The sequence below is a fragment of the Rattus norvegicus genome, chromosome 17 (genome assembly GCF_021556685.1).
Source record: "Rattus norvegicus strain SHRSP/BbbUtx chromosome 17, alternate assembly SHRSP_T2T, whole genome shotgun sequence".
Classification (NCBI taxonomy): Eukaryota; Metazoa; Chordata; class Mammalia; order Rodentia; family Muridae; genus Rattus; species Rattus norvegicus.
In genome coordinates this window covers 80,053,200-80,070,048 of record NC_141550.1, presented here as the reverse complement: position 1 = coordinate 80,070,048, position 16,849 = coordinate 80,053,200, and the positions used below count along the sequence as shown (strand labels likewise).

General features: G+C 47.8%; 1 protein-coding gene across 8 annotated transcripts in view; it reads right to left on the bottom strand.

Annotated features, from left to right (window-relative positions):
- The window catches only part of Optn (optineurin), a 50,902-nt gene that overhangs the window by 18,319 nt on the left and 15,734 nt on the right, over nucleotides 1-16,849 (bottom strand). For all 8 annotated transcript variants that reach the window (XR_015640635.1, XR_015640636.1, NM_145081.4 and 5 more), the window contains 7 exon segments: nucleotides 15,017-15,232; nucleotides 11,055-11,128; nucleotides 8,728-8,862; nucleotides 4,187-4,286; nucleotides 3,095-3,210; nucleotides 1,883-2,032; nucleotides 655-748 (listed from right to left, as the gene is read on the bottom strand). Coding sequence is in view for 6 of the 8 variants with exons in the window: in NM_145081.4 (NP_659549.3) it covers nucleotides 655-748; nucleotides 1,883-2,032; nucleotides 3,095-3,210; nucleotides 4,187-4,286; nucleotides 8,728-8,862; nucleotides 11,055-11,128; nucleotides 15,017-15,232 (885 nt within the window). In the remaining 2 variants the exon portion in view is untranslated.

Sequence of the window (16,849 nt, the reverse complement as noted above, 5' to 3'; positions counted from 1 at the left end):
CGCAGGAGACTGAGGCAGTGGGATTGAAAGTTCAAGGCTTGCCCAAGTACCTCTGAGAGCCTGTAAGAGGCAAAGGGAGACATTGGCCTGCAGGAGGCCCGAAGTTCATTCCAGATACAGGAATGAAGGAATAAGGAATATCCCCTGAAGGTGGGAAGGAGTAAAGGGGGGAAGTGAATATTTATAGCCTTTTAAATGGAGACTTAATTCAAAGACTCGTATGAAGAATTTATACCACATTAGACATCCTTACTAATTTAAATGAAACGCTGTAAGTCCAGGGTTCCAAGTTCACTGCCAGCAGGCAAGATACCTTTGCACAATCTCATTCAGCAGAAGGCCATGGCCAGTTGTCTCCCTGTACACTGTTGACAGGGAGCCCAGGCTCTCAGCTCCCTCCAGACACACCCTCGGGAAGTAGAAAAAGCCCATGCCTGGCCTGGGAGACCTCAGCACCGCATGACACATGAGTCACATTTTATATATAGGCTGAGCGTGGAAAGCTGTAATAATTTTGTTACAATTGATACACTGCAAAGTGATCTTTGAAAGCAGACTTAGTTGAGGGGCCATGCGATGTTTTTTGTACATATAATATCCGATGTTTCTACCCACCCAGGCTGTGGCAGTACCTTTTTCTCTATCTATGAATACCTGTTGTTTGGTTAGTTCTTCAATTGTTCTCAGAGCTTTATTGTGTTCCTGAAGAAGCTTGTCGTGTGTTGCCTGAAGAGTGGCTAACCTGGATCTATTAAAATAAGATATTAAAAATGGGATAATGAGGGAAATGTCGCAGAAACTCATCCTCTTGCCTCCCTAACAGATTTAGAAAACTCGAGTAGAAAAATGTTTTTTTCATCCCACCAACTTTTGTCAGCTTGACAGGATCTGTAGTCACCTGAGAAAGAAGTCTGGGTGAGAGATTGCTTTCACCACTGGCCCATGGGCCTGCCTGTGAGGGTTGTCCGGATTGCCTTTCCCCATGCAGGATGACCTCTACATGAAGGTGGGTGACACCTGCCAGTCCCTAGCTTAGGGCTCTAGATTATCCCTAGATATCGGGTCTAGATTATCGGGTGTAAGAGTCGGGTGGATCTCTGTGAGTTCGAGGCCAGCCTGGTTTACAGAGTGAGTTCCGGGATAGCCAGAGCTACACAGAGAAATCCTGTCTGACAAGACAAGACAAAAAACCCAGCAGAAGTGGGCAAAGCAAGCTGGGAACTAAGCACCCATTCCTCTCTGCTCTTGACTGTGGACGTGATATGAATAGCTGCTACAGTCCAGGGCACCTGGGTGTTTTATCACGTTAACAGAAATGAAACTACAGCCACCGCATATCAGCATTTTTCTTCCTCTCAAAGAAAATGGTATCTTCCAAAAGAGTGTCTTTCCCCCAAAAGATAGAATACAACTAAAAAATCTAATTCTCCCCAAGAGTTTCCTAGACATCTAGTTTCCAGACGGCAAAACACATTTCATGCCGTGGCTCTGGGGTCCTCCTTCTTATCTGTATTTGGCCGGCTGTCCTAACGCTTCTGGGCAAGCCGCCGCCGCCCGCCCGTGCGCCCACTCGCCGGCTCGCCCGCCCGCCGGCTCGCCCGCCCGCCGGCTCGCCCGCCCGCCGGCTCGCCCGCCCGCCGGCTCGCCCGCCCGCCGGCCCGCCCGCCCGCCGGCCCGCCCGCCCGCCGGCCCGCGCGCCCGCCGGCCCGCGCGCCCGCCGGCCCGCGCGCCCGCCGGCCCGCGCGCCCGCCGGCCCGCGCGCCCGCCCGCCCGCGCGCCCGCCCGCCCGCGCGCCCGCCCGCGCGCCCGCGCGCCCGCCCGCCCTTGCGCCCGCGCGCCCGCCCGCCCGTGCGCCCGCGCGCCCGCCCGTGCGCCCGCTCACTTCTCCTCCTCTGTCTTGGCCTGCTCCATCTTGATTTCCGAGCGCATGCTCTCCACCTGCAGCTCTAACTTCCTGTTACTGTAAACGAGCTCTTGCTTTTCATTCAGCTCCGATGGGGTTGCAGAGTTCTTCCTTTCCAGAGCCTGACACCTGAAAAAGACGCATGCTCCATGAGGAGAGAGGACGCTTCGTCACTCCCCCTGGCTTTGGCACAAACCCTCGAAGCGACATCAAATACACAGTGTGGTAGGCTATAGGAATTTTGAAGGCAAAATAAAAAGTTTGTTCTCTTGACTTCCTGTTTGCTTTTTTGTTTTGTTTTGTGGCAGGTAGGATATTTTAGATATGGTGATATTTTAACCCAACCTGGTAGTGATCTAAAGAGGATCTTACAGCAAACTCCCTGGGTACCCTTCAGAATTTAAAGTCTGTCTGTCACAAAGACTCTGATTTTTGACAGGGATTCGGTAAGGGAAAAGGAAAGCCCCTGAGCGTCTCTTAAGAGAGCAGAAAGACAACTTGAGTGGAATAAAAACCAAATTATAGCTAGGCACAGGGTACTAATGCCAAGCACAGTAGGTGTCTCACATCACAATACTATATGTATAGGGTACAAAGTGTGACAAGACTGGGCTCGGGCTAACTTGCTTGCCTACCATGACTAAGCTGACCAGTCAACTTAGTTTAACTTGGTATCTCAGTGTTGCTAACTTCAAACATTTTTACCACTCGTGTTTGTGTGTAGGTGTATACGGAGAAGCCAGAGGACAATTTGGGGGAATCAGTTCTGTCCTCCCATTATGTGGATCCTGGGGATGACACTAAGGAACTCAGGCTGTCAGGTTCAGTGGCAGGGGTCAGCATTAGGATGGTTCCCTCAATCAAGAAAAATAGTCAAGAGCCAAATGGTTCAGCTCTAGGTCAGTCTGAATGACCGAGACAATCAATTTGGATTGGTCTTTCTAAATAACTCCCACCCACTCTTGCTGCCCACTACAGCCATCTTCGCTGTGTTTATCCATTTCGAAGCTCTGTACACGGTGCTCTGCACAGCACAATCCTCTTGTGCCCTCCTGACCGCGTGACAAGGGCTTCGAGAGTGTACACCAACACCAAACTCTTTCCTGCTTTTGTTTTAGCAATACAGTGACAAAGCTGTTTTGGTACAGCAACACTTTATAAATCATGTGGTAAGATGAACTGAGTCATTACTTTTCTTGAAGTCTCTTCTTCATCAGCTCGGCCTCACTGAGCTTTGTGTGCGCCTCTTGAAGCTCCTTAAACAGAGAGGCCACTTGAACGTTCAGAGTTTCCACTTCGATTCCCACCTGTCAGAGACAATGCCAGACATTCACATGAAACTGTTAGAGAGGAGATGAACTTTGTGTGACAGTGTGGACCTCTGGCATCCAGCTAACATGGATACCCTCAGTAGACTTGATTTGTGCAAGACTTCCCCAAGGGCCTCATGTGAAAAGCCATCTTCTGAGCAAGCTTCTGTCTCCATGTAGCGCAACCACTGTCAGTCAGAGCATGGAAGGTAATGAATTTACTGCTAAGCCTGGACCTACTCATGCTTCCAGGATCATAGGTCACCAGGTCAAAGGGCAATGTTACTCAGAGCCTATGTTGCCTTGCCAAAGTCTGCTTCTAGCTTGTGCAATTATTTCTGTTATCCAGCTTTTCCTGGAAGCCCGCCAGTTGTCAATCTGCATATGAGTTTTATAAGAGCTTAGAAATGTCAATACTGTCCCATTAACTGTTGGTGCATTTCAGTTAATGGTGCGCTGCTCTGGCAGGAGTGCTCTCTTCAGCTCAGTTCATCCTGTTCTCTCTGCACCTCCCCACCCATTGTGCTTTTGTAGTCCGGCTGATCTGGAACTGGCTATGTCACTTAAGCTGTCCTTAAATTTGAAATCCTACCTGCCTCAGCCTACCAGGCACGGGTATTAGGGGGCTTCACAGTGTTCTCCATTGTCTTAAAGTAGGGACTCAGAGCCAGAGAAGCTGGGGCATACGATTCTAGCATACCAAAGGCAACAACATCAAGAGTCTGAGCTCAGCCTAGGCTGTATGATAAGACACGGTCTCAAAATTAAAAAAATTAAAGAGAGAGAAAAGAAAAAGAAAGGAGTGTGTGCGCACACGCACGCTGATGAACACAGGAACAAAAGAGTCATTTTTTATGTCTCTCTATCTCATGGACTACAGACAAGTTTCCATTTCTAAGGTAAATAGCATCATAAGGCTTGAACCCAGCAGCCACATCGCCAGCGGGGATATGACAGGAGGTGCTGTACCCACACTCTCTGGGTCTTTGTCCTCCTCTTCTTTTTGTGTGCTCCCCTCTGTCTGGGTCTCAATCGCAGAATGGCCGTTTGCTTTCTTTTCAAAATCTGAAATTCTGGAAGAAAAAAAAAAAGCAACAGCCAACAACATAAGAATGTAGAGGTTTTACTTTCCGTTTAGACACACGAGGACCAGCAGCTTTAGAAGCACTCGGATGCACGCATCAGAGCCTGGAGAAAGATGGGGTCTCCAAGTCTCTTTATATTGCCCTATTAGCTGCCTGGAACGCCTGTGACTTAAGAGGAACTCATACAGAACACCAATATCTCCATACAGATGAAGCAGAGAGAGACTGTGGTTAAAGGTAGGAGGCTGGCTGGGCAGGATGGTACAGGTCTGAAATCTCAGCTACTCGGGAATCTGAGGCGAGAGAGTCACAAGTTCAAAGGCTGCCTGGGTGATCTGGCAGCTGTTGTTGCTCAAGGTCAACCTTGGCAACTTTGTGGGACCCTGTATGAGAAGGAAGAGCAAGAGCTGGAGGTGAGGATGAGCGGCAGACTCCTTGCCTAGTGTGCTCACATCCCTGGGTCCAAGCTCTAGGACATAAATACAGGCACACAGGTCTCATATATATTGTATTTTTCCTCCCACTGCAAAGTCTACAAATAGGACTTTCAAACAGCCACATGCCCTCATGACTTCAGCAGCAACAACGATCGGAAAGTACAAGAAGGAATAGGCAGGGGTCGTACTCTAAGAAAGCTAGACCCTGAACCATAAGTCATACTGTTGATACTCTTTTCGGCCTGGGCACTGGGGATACCATGTGTATCCTCAGGATGGGGGATGAGGACTAGAAAATCGTAAAACAAGGGTCTTGGGATACAGGGATGTTCAGCACAGTTGAGGGACTTAAAGGAATTTATATTAGATGATGAAGCCCTTGGCTTTCCCATTTCCCATTAAGAACCTTGCTATCTAAAAGCAAGAGACAGGAGGCGTCTTTCTGGAGGAGGGAAAACACTTTTTCAGACATAGCCTTGCCAAAGAAATGCCCTGACTGAGTCTCCCTGCAGCTGCTCCCCAAGCTTCAAGCAGCTCCTGACTCGCCTGATTCCGAAACCTGACCAACCAAGATCATGTGACATTTGAGGAACACCTTGAAATAAAATGTATTTGGTACTGAAAACAGATCAGTGTAGAGGAGAGGTTATCACTTACATTCCTGGAGACCCAGGGCATTATTTGCAATCATTGAAATATAAATATTAAGCCACCATAAAAAGGTGGGTGTTGGTCAGCTCTGAGAGACAGTAAGAGAACACGGGGCACAGGGGAACACAGGTTAAGGAAAACACTGGGCATGCTGGTGCACAACTTTAATTCCAGAACTCGGGTGGCCGTGGCAGGCAGATCTGAGTTTGAGGCCAGTCTCATCTACAGACTGAGTTCTAGGACAGCCAGGGGACACAATGAGACCCTGTCTTGAAAAAACAACAAAACCAAAACAAACAAGCAAGTAAACAAAAACGAAAGAAAGAAAAGGAGTAGTTCTATCTAAAAACAATGATAGGTTCCAGAAAAATGAAAAAGGACAAAGTTAAGAGACAGTCTATCCCTACATTAACCTGAAATTGTTTTATAAGGTCAGAAGACCAGGAGTTTGAAGAACGAGAGGGTTCAGTCGTGTCTAGAACAAATGAAGGAAAAAAGCTTCAACACACATATGAAATTTCAGGCTATGTGGGACAAACAAGGGACTTGCAGGGGTGAGGAAAAACAGCACCATGAAGTTCCATCCAAAACCAATCAGAATCAGAGGGGCAATGGGTTTCTCAACAGTAAAACCAGGAGTCAGAACACAAGGAAGAAAAGCTTTCAAAGGTCATCAGGAAAACAGCCAGCCAGAACAGGAGCCACGAGGTCTCCATTGAGCCAAACTGTTTACTGAGTATGAAGGTCGGGAACTTCTGGAGAAGCAGACCTCACAAAACATTCTCCTCTCCTATTCTTCCTCTCAGGAAGTCGGCAGACATACAGTGTACTTTACTAAGGGGGAAAGAGGAAGAAAGGCATTGCATTAAGGAAATGGGAGCCAACATAGGAGAGCTGAGGAATTCCATAGGATGCTAGCTAGAGTCTTAGGAATGACTACAACGAAGCAGAACGAGAGACCTTGGAAACAATCTGAGTCATGCCGTATTGAATGTAATTGAGAGATTGGCTCCCTGGGAAAACCTGGAGCTACAATTAAACATCCCTTTTAAAAGTCACAGTGAAGTTTCTGGGGGGTAAGGGAACTTTATTTTTATCTCTCTCTCTCTCTCTCTCTCTCTCTCTCTCTCTCTCTCTCTGTGTGTGTGTGTGTGTGTGTGTGTGTGAACGCAGGGGTCAAGAGAGAGCATCAGGTCCCCTGGCACTGGAGTTACAGGCAGTTGTGAGTCAGTGTGGGTGCCAGGAACTGAACTAAGGTCTTCAGTAAGAGCAGTCTATGCTACTGATGGCTTCTCTCCAGCCTTCCCTGGTGACACTTCGTTGCCATGGCACTGTCACAGCACTGCCTTCGAAGGAGTGGGTCCCTAGTAAAAGGCCAGGATAAAAACTTGACTGTTTCCTGTCGAAAGCCCCCAGAACTATAGGCTGAAAACACTTTCGTAGTTTACAACCTATGTAGTCTGCACTCTGTTAAAAAAGCAGAAAACAAGCAGACCAACACACAAGGCAAATGGTTAAATGACTAATTTTGTACTGAGATCTAAAAAGTATAAAAGGAAAAGGACCATTGCCTAGTGCAGGGCTCAACTGTGAGTGAGCGCACATACGTTGTACGCATGTGTCTAAACACACAGGGACAGGAACAGAGTAGTAATCTGAGTAAAGCTCAAAACTATCAATTCCCACTGGGAACAGGAGGTAGAGAAAGTTCCAGGAATGCAAGTGCTGGGCAGCTGATGGTTGTGCAAGACAATTAATTCAGTCTTCATCTTTCACACCTAGAGGTCAGTAGATCATGATTAAAATCTTCAAAAAATTAAGTAACAATTTAAACCGTATCGATGGGGGCAGCAAATGAAAGAAGCAAGCGGACGGATTGGAAGTGACTGAGAGGCAGGGAAAGCGGGTGTGGAAGGGGCTGCTTGAAGCACTGTTTCCTCACAGGCTTCTGTGCTTCTCCATGGGAGGGCTTAGAGCCATTTTGGTTTATTATTTTTCTGTTACAAACTGTCAACCCTAATTGGTATGCGGGTACTGCCCCTTTGGCTAGGCCGAACACCGGGCGAGGCACCAGATGGGACTGGCAGAATGGTGGGCTCCTCAACACTGTAGGACGGCTCATGTTTGGCACGGGTTTTGACCTACATGTGAATTACAAGTTGTCTTAATTTTCTAGGGCAAATGTTCATTTTGGGTCATCTTTCCCTTGTTACCTCTTGATTTTTTTTTTTTAAACAAGGGCTGCATTTCTTATACAAACTCTTTTTCCTTACTAACTTATTTAGAAACTATAAATCCACCCAGTTATGGTTGTGCGCACACTTTTAATCTCAGCCCTCAGGGGTCAGAGGCAGGGGTGTCTCTGTGAGATCAGCATGGCTGACCACAGCATGTTCCAGGCCAGGCAGGGCCTCGCAGTGAGAGCCTGTCTCAGAAAATCCAGACAACAACAGAACCACAGAATAACAAATAAAACCCAAACCCCCAAAAACAACAAACGAAAAACAAACCCAGAAAACCCTATGAGGCGAAACATGAATGTTCCACACACCGAGAGACAGAAGGCAAAACTGCACTCCCCCATAGATCACCCCCCTTTTTTTTTCAGAAAGATTAAATTTAGAACATCTGTATTCCTATCTCCAGTGATTAGGGACAAAGCCTGGCTCACTTATTTCAGGAAAATACAGCGTCTTGCAATGTGTGTGTGCCAATCAGGCCCCAGACCATGTGTCTTAGTTTTAGCCCTGCCTTGTCTGGGACACAACCACCACCCAGGTATCCGTGCAGAGAACAGGAGTCTCTATAACCACTCACTGGCTTGCCCTGTTACATACGGAGTCAGCTGGCTTGCAAGATAGAAGTTCAGTGTCACTGAAAAGAGGACCTTTCCCAGTGTACTCAAGGTGGGGTGTGCACCCTCCTCCTTCAGAGGCAGGCCTGGCGCACTAACTAATAACTATGCCTTCGGTATCCAGGGAGACAGCTGCGTTGTTTGGAAACAGGAAGAAAGATTAGAAATATCCAAGTGGCAAGCTGCCAAGTATACACATCTCTCCTCTGTCATACACCTGCCTTAAGGACAGAGCGCTGGCAAGCAGGACACCGTGGACAAGAGAGTGAAAACAGTCAGTCCCAGAAGACCACACTGTTTGAGTCCATACACGGATGTTTGGGATGCAGAGATCTCCGAAGACGTCGGGAGAGCCTGGTAGTGAATGCTGAGCGGTACTGACTCTTGGGTGGGGGACATGTCCCAAGACTGTATTGTGGCAGTGCATGCACAGTCGTGTGCACGGCCTTGCACGGTGCCTTTCGTTTTGCACGTTAATAGCTCGTACCTTTCTTTGGCTTCTCTGAGCGCGATCTCGAGTCTCTCCACCTTTTGGTTTCCTTCCCTGAGGCAAAGCAGGAGTTGGCTCACAGTCAGTTCCTCAAACTCCACACAAGTCCTGGCGTCCTCTGTACATTTGCCCCTAAAAAGACATCACCGCCACATTTGGTATGGAAACTAATAAGGTTTTGATCTCAATGAACATGTCAAGACCCAGAAGAGAGAAGCGTGATACAACTGAGATCTAGGTCCTCCACTCAGTTCTCAACTGCCCCCAAGCATGGCTGACTCAATCCTCGTACGCATGGTGTGGAGGCAAGCATGGTGTCGCAGGGAAGGAAGCTAACCTCACAATGCAAGCGTGCACTCCAGAGACAGACTATGTCCACAAAGCCACAGAATCTGCAGGGACAGTTCAGCAGCTGTGGCAGGACATGCTGCCATCGCCAGAGATCAGGTTCAGAGAGGACTCTGGGCTGACTATGCAGGTCCATTCAGACCACTGCCCACTCCAACTTGTTAGACCTTTGTGAGGCAAGGGGAGAAAAACTTTTCTGGCTTTGGTTTTCACAGGAAGCAAATGTTAGCAGGAGGCACATTCACGACAAACACTCGATTGTGAGCATCACCCAGTAACAGAATGTTCAGAGTGATGGCAAGGACGCCAGGGATGGCAGCTCGTCTTTCCGGCATCTGCTGGGCTCGCATATCTCGATGCCAGGATTAGACTTGGACTCCAGAGCTGGAGCCCCAAGCCTAAAAACCAACCTCAGACTTTACCAGCCTCATAAAGGTTAGGAGCTATTGGCTCGAAAGGGGAAGTGGTCTCTGCATAGGGAAATAAATGAACAGGAAGTGGCTTAAAATTTCCAAATAGTTTTTTCCTTCCTCTGCTTCCAGGAAAGTCTTGATAGTAAAAGCAGCAATTTGGGGAAAAGTTGACTTCTTAACCAAAAGGAAAAAAAACCCCACTAGAAACAGGAATGACATTCACTTATACTAATTACTGTTTGGTGAAAGACTAGCATTGTATTATTTGCATTCTCCCTGACGGGAGAACTTAGGGACAGACCGAAAAATGTTGTATTACTTTTTCTGTGTGCATACTTATCAAATAATAGAAAAAACGGTTTTAAAGATCTGGGACATAAGAGAAATTCCGAGCAAACTGACAGGCAAATGGACTAATGCTGCCTGCACACACACACGCACACACACACGCACACACACACGCACACACACACGCACACACACACGCACACACACACGCACACACACACGCACACACACACGCACACACACACGCACAGAGAGGATGGGCAAACCACCAGCTCTGGGTAATGGTACCTTTGAGAACCAATAAGTTCGGGGCCTAGTTCTACTGCCTCTGCTTGAGGCCCTTCCACTCCTTATTATGTGTTTTCTAGAATCTGCTTGGGACAGGCAGATCCTGAAGGTAAGGTCCTGGGCGCTTTGAGGTTGAAGAGATGGCTCAGTGGGTAAAGATGCTTGTCCTCACTCCTGATGGCCTGAGTTTGATTCTCAGAACCCACATAGTACAGAGAAGAGATCTCCATAAACTAGTGCTTCTCAACCTAATGCTGACACCCTTTACAGCTCCTCACGTTGTCGTAACCCCAACCACAGAATTATCTTCACTGCGACTTCATGATTGTACTTTACTCTTGCTATGAATCCTAATGTAAATATTCTTGGAGATAGAGGTTTGCCAAAGGGGTTGCAACCCACGGGTTGAGAGCTGCTGCTGCTGCCCTGTGGCCTCCGTATGTGTGCTGTGGCGCATTCCCTCTCCATCATATACATATACACATGATACATACATATTGGCAGCCCTCTTGGCCATTGCCTCAGAAGAGCACAGCATCGGTTACTGTGGCTGATAATCAGAGAGAATAGGGAACAGCAGAAGGTGGATCCCACTTAAGGCAGCCAGGCCGCCTGTTTAGTCCAAGCTGCTCCAGCACTTGAGCGAGCACAGGGGTGCAGCCCAGGAACACGCCTCCCTGTCACTGAGGATAAGCGTGCTTACACTTCTGACAGAGAGCAAACGCCCCTGTAACAGAGAAGTCAGCCTTTGTCAGCCTTTAAAAGGCACGCCACTTTGTTTTGGTTTGCTGCCAGTTTGAGTTGCGACATCAAATACCATTGAAAATGAAGGTTAGCGCTTGGGAAGCTAAGGCAGGGGTGGTTGTAGGTTCAAATCAAACCTGGATCCCAGAGCAAGACCCTTCCTCAAAAGCAAAGTAACTTTCTTCATCATGTCCAACCCCAGTGACAGGCTCAGAGAAATGACACTGGAGTCCCATCACCTACATGCTGATGGAGTCTGTCCTTGTGGGTCCAGCGCTGTTCCTCATCTCCTTCATTGCCCCTTCCGCCTCTCCTTCCTGTAACGACAGAGATGAAAGGGATCTGCAGACCAGGTCCCCCTTCAAAGGACAAAGACAAAGTTTCCATCCAAGGAAAATACCCATCCAGCCTTCGTATGAGATAGGATCTAAATTGGGCCACTCAAATGAAACAGAAAACACTGTCCCCAGGGCCTGCACTCCCTGTCAGGATTATAAATATCTAAGCTAAGGCATGAAGGTCAGTGTCCTGCATTGGAATACACTCAACCCATGAATGTGGATTTGGCTTACAAGGTCCTGCCTTTGCCAAGCTGGCGGCCACTGCACGTTTGCCTGCACCAGTGGCCTGTCAGGGAACCAAAGCTAAACCCTAAGCCGACCGGATTTGTGAGCTGGTTCTACTTCGGTAAGCCAATGGAGCAAACCTTCACAACTGCACCAAGACAGCTCTCCAGGATGCTACCCTCTTCCTAAGCCACGGAAGGGCTCTCCAGCCCACAGAAGCAAAGCGAAGCTCTTTGACACTCACGATAGCTGTCACTCATCTGGGAGCCAGCAGATGATGCTAACCCGGGAGAAGTGGTGCTAGGAAACTTGATAAAACATTTGGGCTTCAGCCATTCACAGGGCTAAAAGTCCGTTTCAGTCGTCTCCCGGCACTTGTAAAGAAGTTTGCTTTCCAAATCCTCCTCTGGGCAGCTGACTGTACATAAATGTCTCAGAGGGCAGGGAAGGAGTAAGGGTCGTTTGACAATGATTGCTCTTGGCAGTTAGTGAGTAAGGAGTCCCACGCTCAATACTCCAGGTCTACAAGTCTGAGAAGCTGCTCTCCGCTCCCTGGCTTTATCTACAAAGCACACCTCTCTCTTTAATATCTTCCTCCCTCAGATATGAACTTGGACAAGGTGGAAATGACACTTCTATTATGAAGGACTTTGTCCGGGTGTGGTTTCACTCTCACTTCAGATGTCTCTTAGCAGCTCAGAAGGCGAGGTCTCTCTGGTGCCTACTCTGCTGCTTTCCTTTGTTATGGGACCCCTCAAAAGGGCCTCTCACAGAAGCTCAGGGGTGGGTGCATACTGCCTCAGCTGGCCAATTCACAGAACTTAAGGTTGATACCTCTGGCCTCAAATTCTGTTCTCAGAAGCTAAGTCGTGGTTTCTGGCAGGGAGGTAAAGACCAGCTCTCCTCAGCCTACCTCCAGAGTTGTTCCCACTGCTTAAATATTTATTTTAGGACTGATTACGTGCTTGTACACACTGGTGTGTAAATAAGGGTAGGTATCAGAGGCCAGAAGAAGGTGTTGTTGTTCTGGAGCTGGAATTAAAGGCAGTTGTGAGCCCCCATGTGGGAACAGAACTCGGGTCCTCTAGAAGGATGGTATTCTTTTTTTTTTTTTTTTTTTTGGTTCTTTTTTTTTTCCGGAGCTGGGGACCGAACCCAGGGCCTTGCGCTTCCTAGGCAAGCGCTCTACCACTGAGCTAAATCCCCAACCCCGGATGGTATTCTTTTAACTGCTGAGTTGTAACTCCAGCTATCCCATCCCTCTTTTTTGAGACAAGGTTTCATGTATCCCAGGCTAGCCTTGAACTGGCTATGTAGCTGAGAAAGAATGATCTTGAACTTCTTACTCTTACGCTCCTGCCCCCACCTATCAAGTCCTGGGCTCACAGACTTATGCTGTCCCACCCAGTTTATATGGTGCCGGAGAAGGGAGCCAGGGTCTCCCTCACGAAGTTACCAGCCTTGGATGGCTAATGTCAGGTTCAAAGGGGATGCCAGTTCCCAAAACTACAAAGGCAGTGCCTGTGCCCAGAAATGACATTCTTGGCCCAGCTGAAGCTGGATTATACAAGGATTTTTGGTGGTCAGATAAAGGCCAGCATTCCTCAGTGATTTATGAACTGGAGGTTCTTGGCTGCCAAAAGGAATCCTTTTCCTTGCTTCTGGAAAAGTGTTTCCCAATAATATATACCTGTAGCTGCATATCAAAGCGCATGCTGGCCTCTAGGCCCCTCCAGTCTCTATACGCAAGCACTGTTCCGTCTCCTGGGCTTTCCTTCTTCCCTTCCCTTGACTCCCACCCAGGCCCGCCCCAGCTTGGCTTCCCTTCCCCCAGCTACTCTTCTCCTCTTCCTTATAATCCACATGATTTCCATATGCTGCCCCCACCCACCCTCCTTCTCCGGCAGATAGACGTGGCCAGCCCAGTCTTTGCCTCTTTGACCTGGACTCTTCCAGATGCCTCTGGATATTCTTTCTCCCTTATTCACAATAAAACCCTCCCTCCTAATAATGCAGTGGCCGATTCAATGTTTCTTTACTGCAGCCCTCACATACAACCAGGACAACCCTAACAGTCACTATCCACTTAAGGATAAATGAGTTTCCAAACCAGTCTCCTCCCGGGGTTAGCATCATCTGCGGCCTCCCAGCTGAGTGACAATTATTGTGAGTGTACATGTGCTTCACTTTGCTTCTGTGGGCTGGAAAACTCTGTCCATGGCTTAGGAACAGTGTAGCCAAAGCCTCCAGAACCATCTTTGTGCAACTGTGAAGGTTTGCTCCATTCGCTTATTGAAATAGAACCAGCTCTCGAATCCTGTCAGCCCTAGTCTTGGCCTCTTACTCCCTCACAAGTGAATACGGCGGGCCAGTTTATAATGGCAGCTGGCTTGGCAAAATTTAATAGGCACTTTATCTCTGTTACATTCTTGCTCCTCGTTATCTGGTTTAGCTTGCTCCTCATTATCTGGTTTAGCACATGAAACAATTACCACAAATTTAACAAATTGTGGTAATTGTTTCATGTGGCCCCTGGAGGCTTGGAAGCTTGCATTCTATGTCCAATGTGCAAGCAAGCACTCTCACCAATTAAGGTACACAGCCAGTCCTTTTTATCACTGAGATGTAATTTATTTATTTTATTTATTTTTTTTTTCAAGGCTGGGGATCGAACCCAGGACCTTGCGCTTCCTAGGCAAGCGCTCTACCACTGAGCCAAATCCCCAACCCCGAGATGTAATTTATTATTACTATGGGTGTGGGAGTGCTTGTGCCACGGAGCAGGTGCAAGGTCAGTGAGCTCCTGTACCCTTTCTGTGGGTTCTAGAAACCAGCCTTAGGTGGCAAACTGCTGAGCCATCCTTTCAGGCCCTCTTGGTTTTAAATTAATTATTTTATTTATTTACGTTCTAGATGTTGCCCCTCTTCCTCCCCTCTCCCTCTTATCATTTATTACGGTGCTTCCTCACTAGACTTCAGAAAGAGTCTATCGAATACAGTTAAATGCACATCATAGGAGACAACCAATCCCTGTGAGGTGCTCTCTGGCCTCCGTGCAGTGTCATGCCACGTGTGTAAAAAGAATTTAAGATGTTCAAAAGCCAGCCAAACGTCTGCTCACAATTCTGCTCACCATTCTACACAACTTTGTCTTGAAGAAAAAAAAAAACAGTTTATGGGGTTGGGGATTTAGCTCAGTGGTAGAGCACTTGCCTAGCAAGTGCAAGGCCCTGGGTTCGGTCCCCAGCTCTGAAAAATAGAAAAGAAAAAACAAAACAAACAAACAAACAAACAAAAAAACCAAAAAAAACCCCCAACAGTTTATGCTTATGGTTTTTGTTTGGAACATTTTGTTTGTTTTCAGATCGGTCAAAGAAATGTCCAACTTGGGAGGGCACGTTTAAGGTGGGGACTTTATCTTTCATCGAAAAGCTGAGTGATATATTTTGCAGTTAAGACAACCCTTGTTAAGCGTGCTACACTTAAAAAAATGGGAGCCAATTTATCTTCGTTTTACTGGAATCTTGCTATTTGGATCGTCTATGTTAGATAAGACAGACAGACATTCAGGCATTGTGTTTCACATGTCTAGAGGGGGTTGGGCATTTGCTTCATATTAAAACACCCCACAGTTCTTACAGTCATCCTGATCTCCACGAAGGAGTCTTCTGAGGAGCCGCCGGAGTTGAGCTTGAGCTGCAGTTCTGAGACGATGCCCAGCAGGTCCGCTTTCTCAGCCTGAAGGCGCCTCACCTGGATCTTCAGATGCTCCACTTCCTGCTCCACCTGCCTCTTCAGTTGCTCCACTTCCTGCTCCAAGTCGGTTCTGGGAAACCCGCATCTACCTGTGATGTCCTGGGAAGACCAGGAATGGGGCATGAGGCGAATACACAAATCAAACCAAAGGTTTGGCTGGTAAACTTTGATGGTTAAAGGCCGAGCATCACAGACAGCGTTGTGTGTTCTCTCGCTCTGTCTCTCTGTCTCTGTCTGTCTCCCTCCGGCCCCTCTCTCTGTTTCTCTCTCTCTCTCTCTCTCTCTCTCTCTCTCTCTCTCTCTCTGTGCCTGTCTCTCTCTTTCTCTATCTCTCTGTCTCTCTTTTTCTCTATCTCTGTTTCTCTGTCTCTGTCTCTCTCTCTGTCTCTCTCTGTCTCTCTGTCTCTCTCTTTCTCTCTCTCTTTCTATCTCTCTGTCTCTGTTTCTCTCTCTGTCTCTCTTTTTCTCTATCTCTGTTTCTCTCTCTCTGTCTCTCTCTCTCTCTGTCTCTCTGTCTCTCTCTCTCTTTCTCTCAGGATAGTATGTAGCCACCCAGGTTGACCTTGAACTCAGAGCCAAGGAAAGCACTGACCTCTGGAACCTCCCAAGCGCTGGTATTATCGACATGCACCACTAGGTCCCACTTTATTTTTGTATGTTAGGGGTACACACGTGTGTGTGTGTGTGTGTGTGTGTGTGTGTGTGTGTGCGCGCGCTCATGGTAATCATATGCAAAGGTAGAGGAAAACCTTCGGTGTCCCTCAGGTGCCATCCACCCGGTCCACCTTTTCTGTTTTTGTTTTCGTTTGGAGACAGGGTCTCCTATTGGCTGAGAACTTGCCAAATAGGGCTAAGCTGTCTGGCCCAGCAGCCAGGGAACCTGCTTGTCTCTGCTTCCCCAGCGCTGGGATCAAACACATACATGGCCATGCCTTTTCATGTATGTTCTGGGGATTAAACTCAGGTCCTCGGCAGCCCCTTGGCTGTGCTACATCTCCAGCCCCAGGCCTGGTTTTAGAAGCCAATTTTCTAACATCTTTGTCCCTGTGCTTTAAGTAGAAGGTTCTCCTTGTTACTTAGCAACTTATTTTGATTCATTACATAAAAATGGGAATTTGGGGGCTAGCGATACAGTCCAGTGTTAGCTTGTCTCAAATGTATTCAACCCGAGTTGTACATAGTCCAGAGCCATATATAACCAGAAAGAGATTCAGAATAACCTAATGACAAGAAAGAAAGGTTTCCACTGCATGCTGGGACAATGGGTTAAAATCACCTTTTCTCCACCCCATACCCACCCACATCTCTCCATGTCCCCACAGTCATCCCGTGCAGTCAGAAGCCGGAGCACCAGCAAGGCCATGTGGCTCAGTGGTGGCAAGATAAGAAAAGGCCTGCAGCCACCCAGGACACCAGCTGCTGGCGGCTCTGCCCTTGCTGCTGCTGTGAGATTGATAAGAGTACATCTGGGGCGGGGGTAGGGTGGGAGAAGACAAAAACTCAGGTTAAATTAAATTCCAACCTACACATGATCAGTAATGCACATTAAGCAGTGTTGCACACCTGTGAAGTATAAACCCGTGTGTGTGGAGTTCACCCCTTTGTAGTGACCACATATGACAGTAACGGGGGGGGGGGGTGCAGCCTGTTCAGGTAGGTTGCCTTTTTTCTGGGGCATAGGGAGAACAGACCTGTCTGTATTCACTGATCACTAGG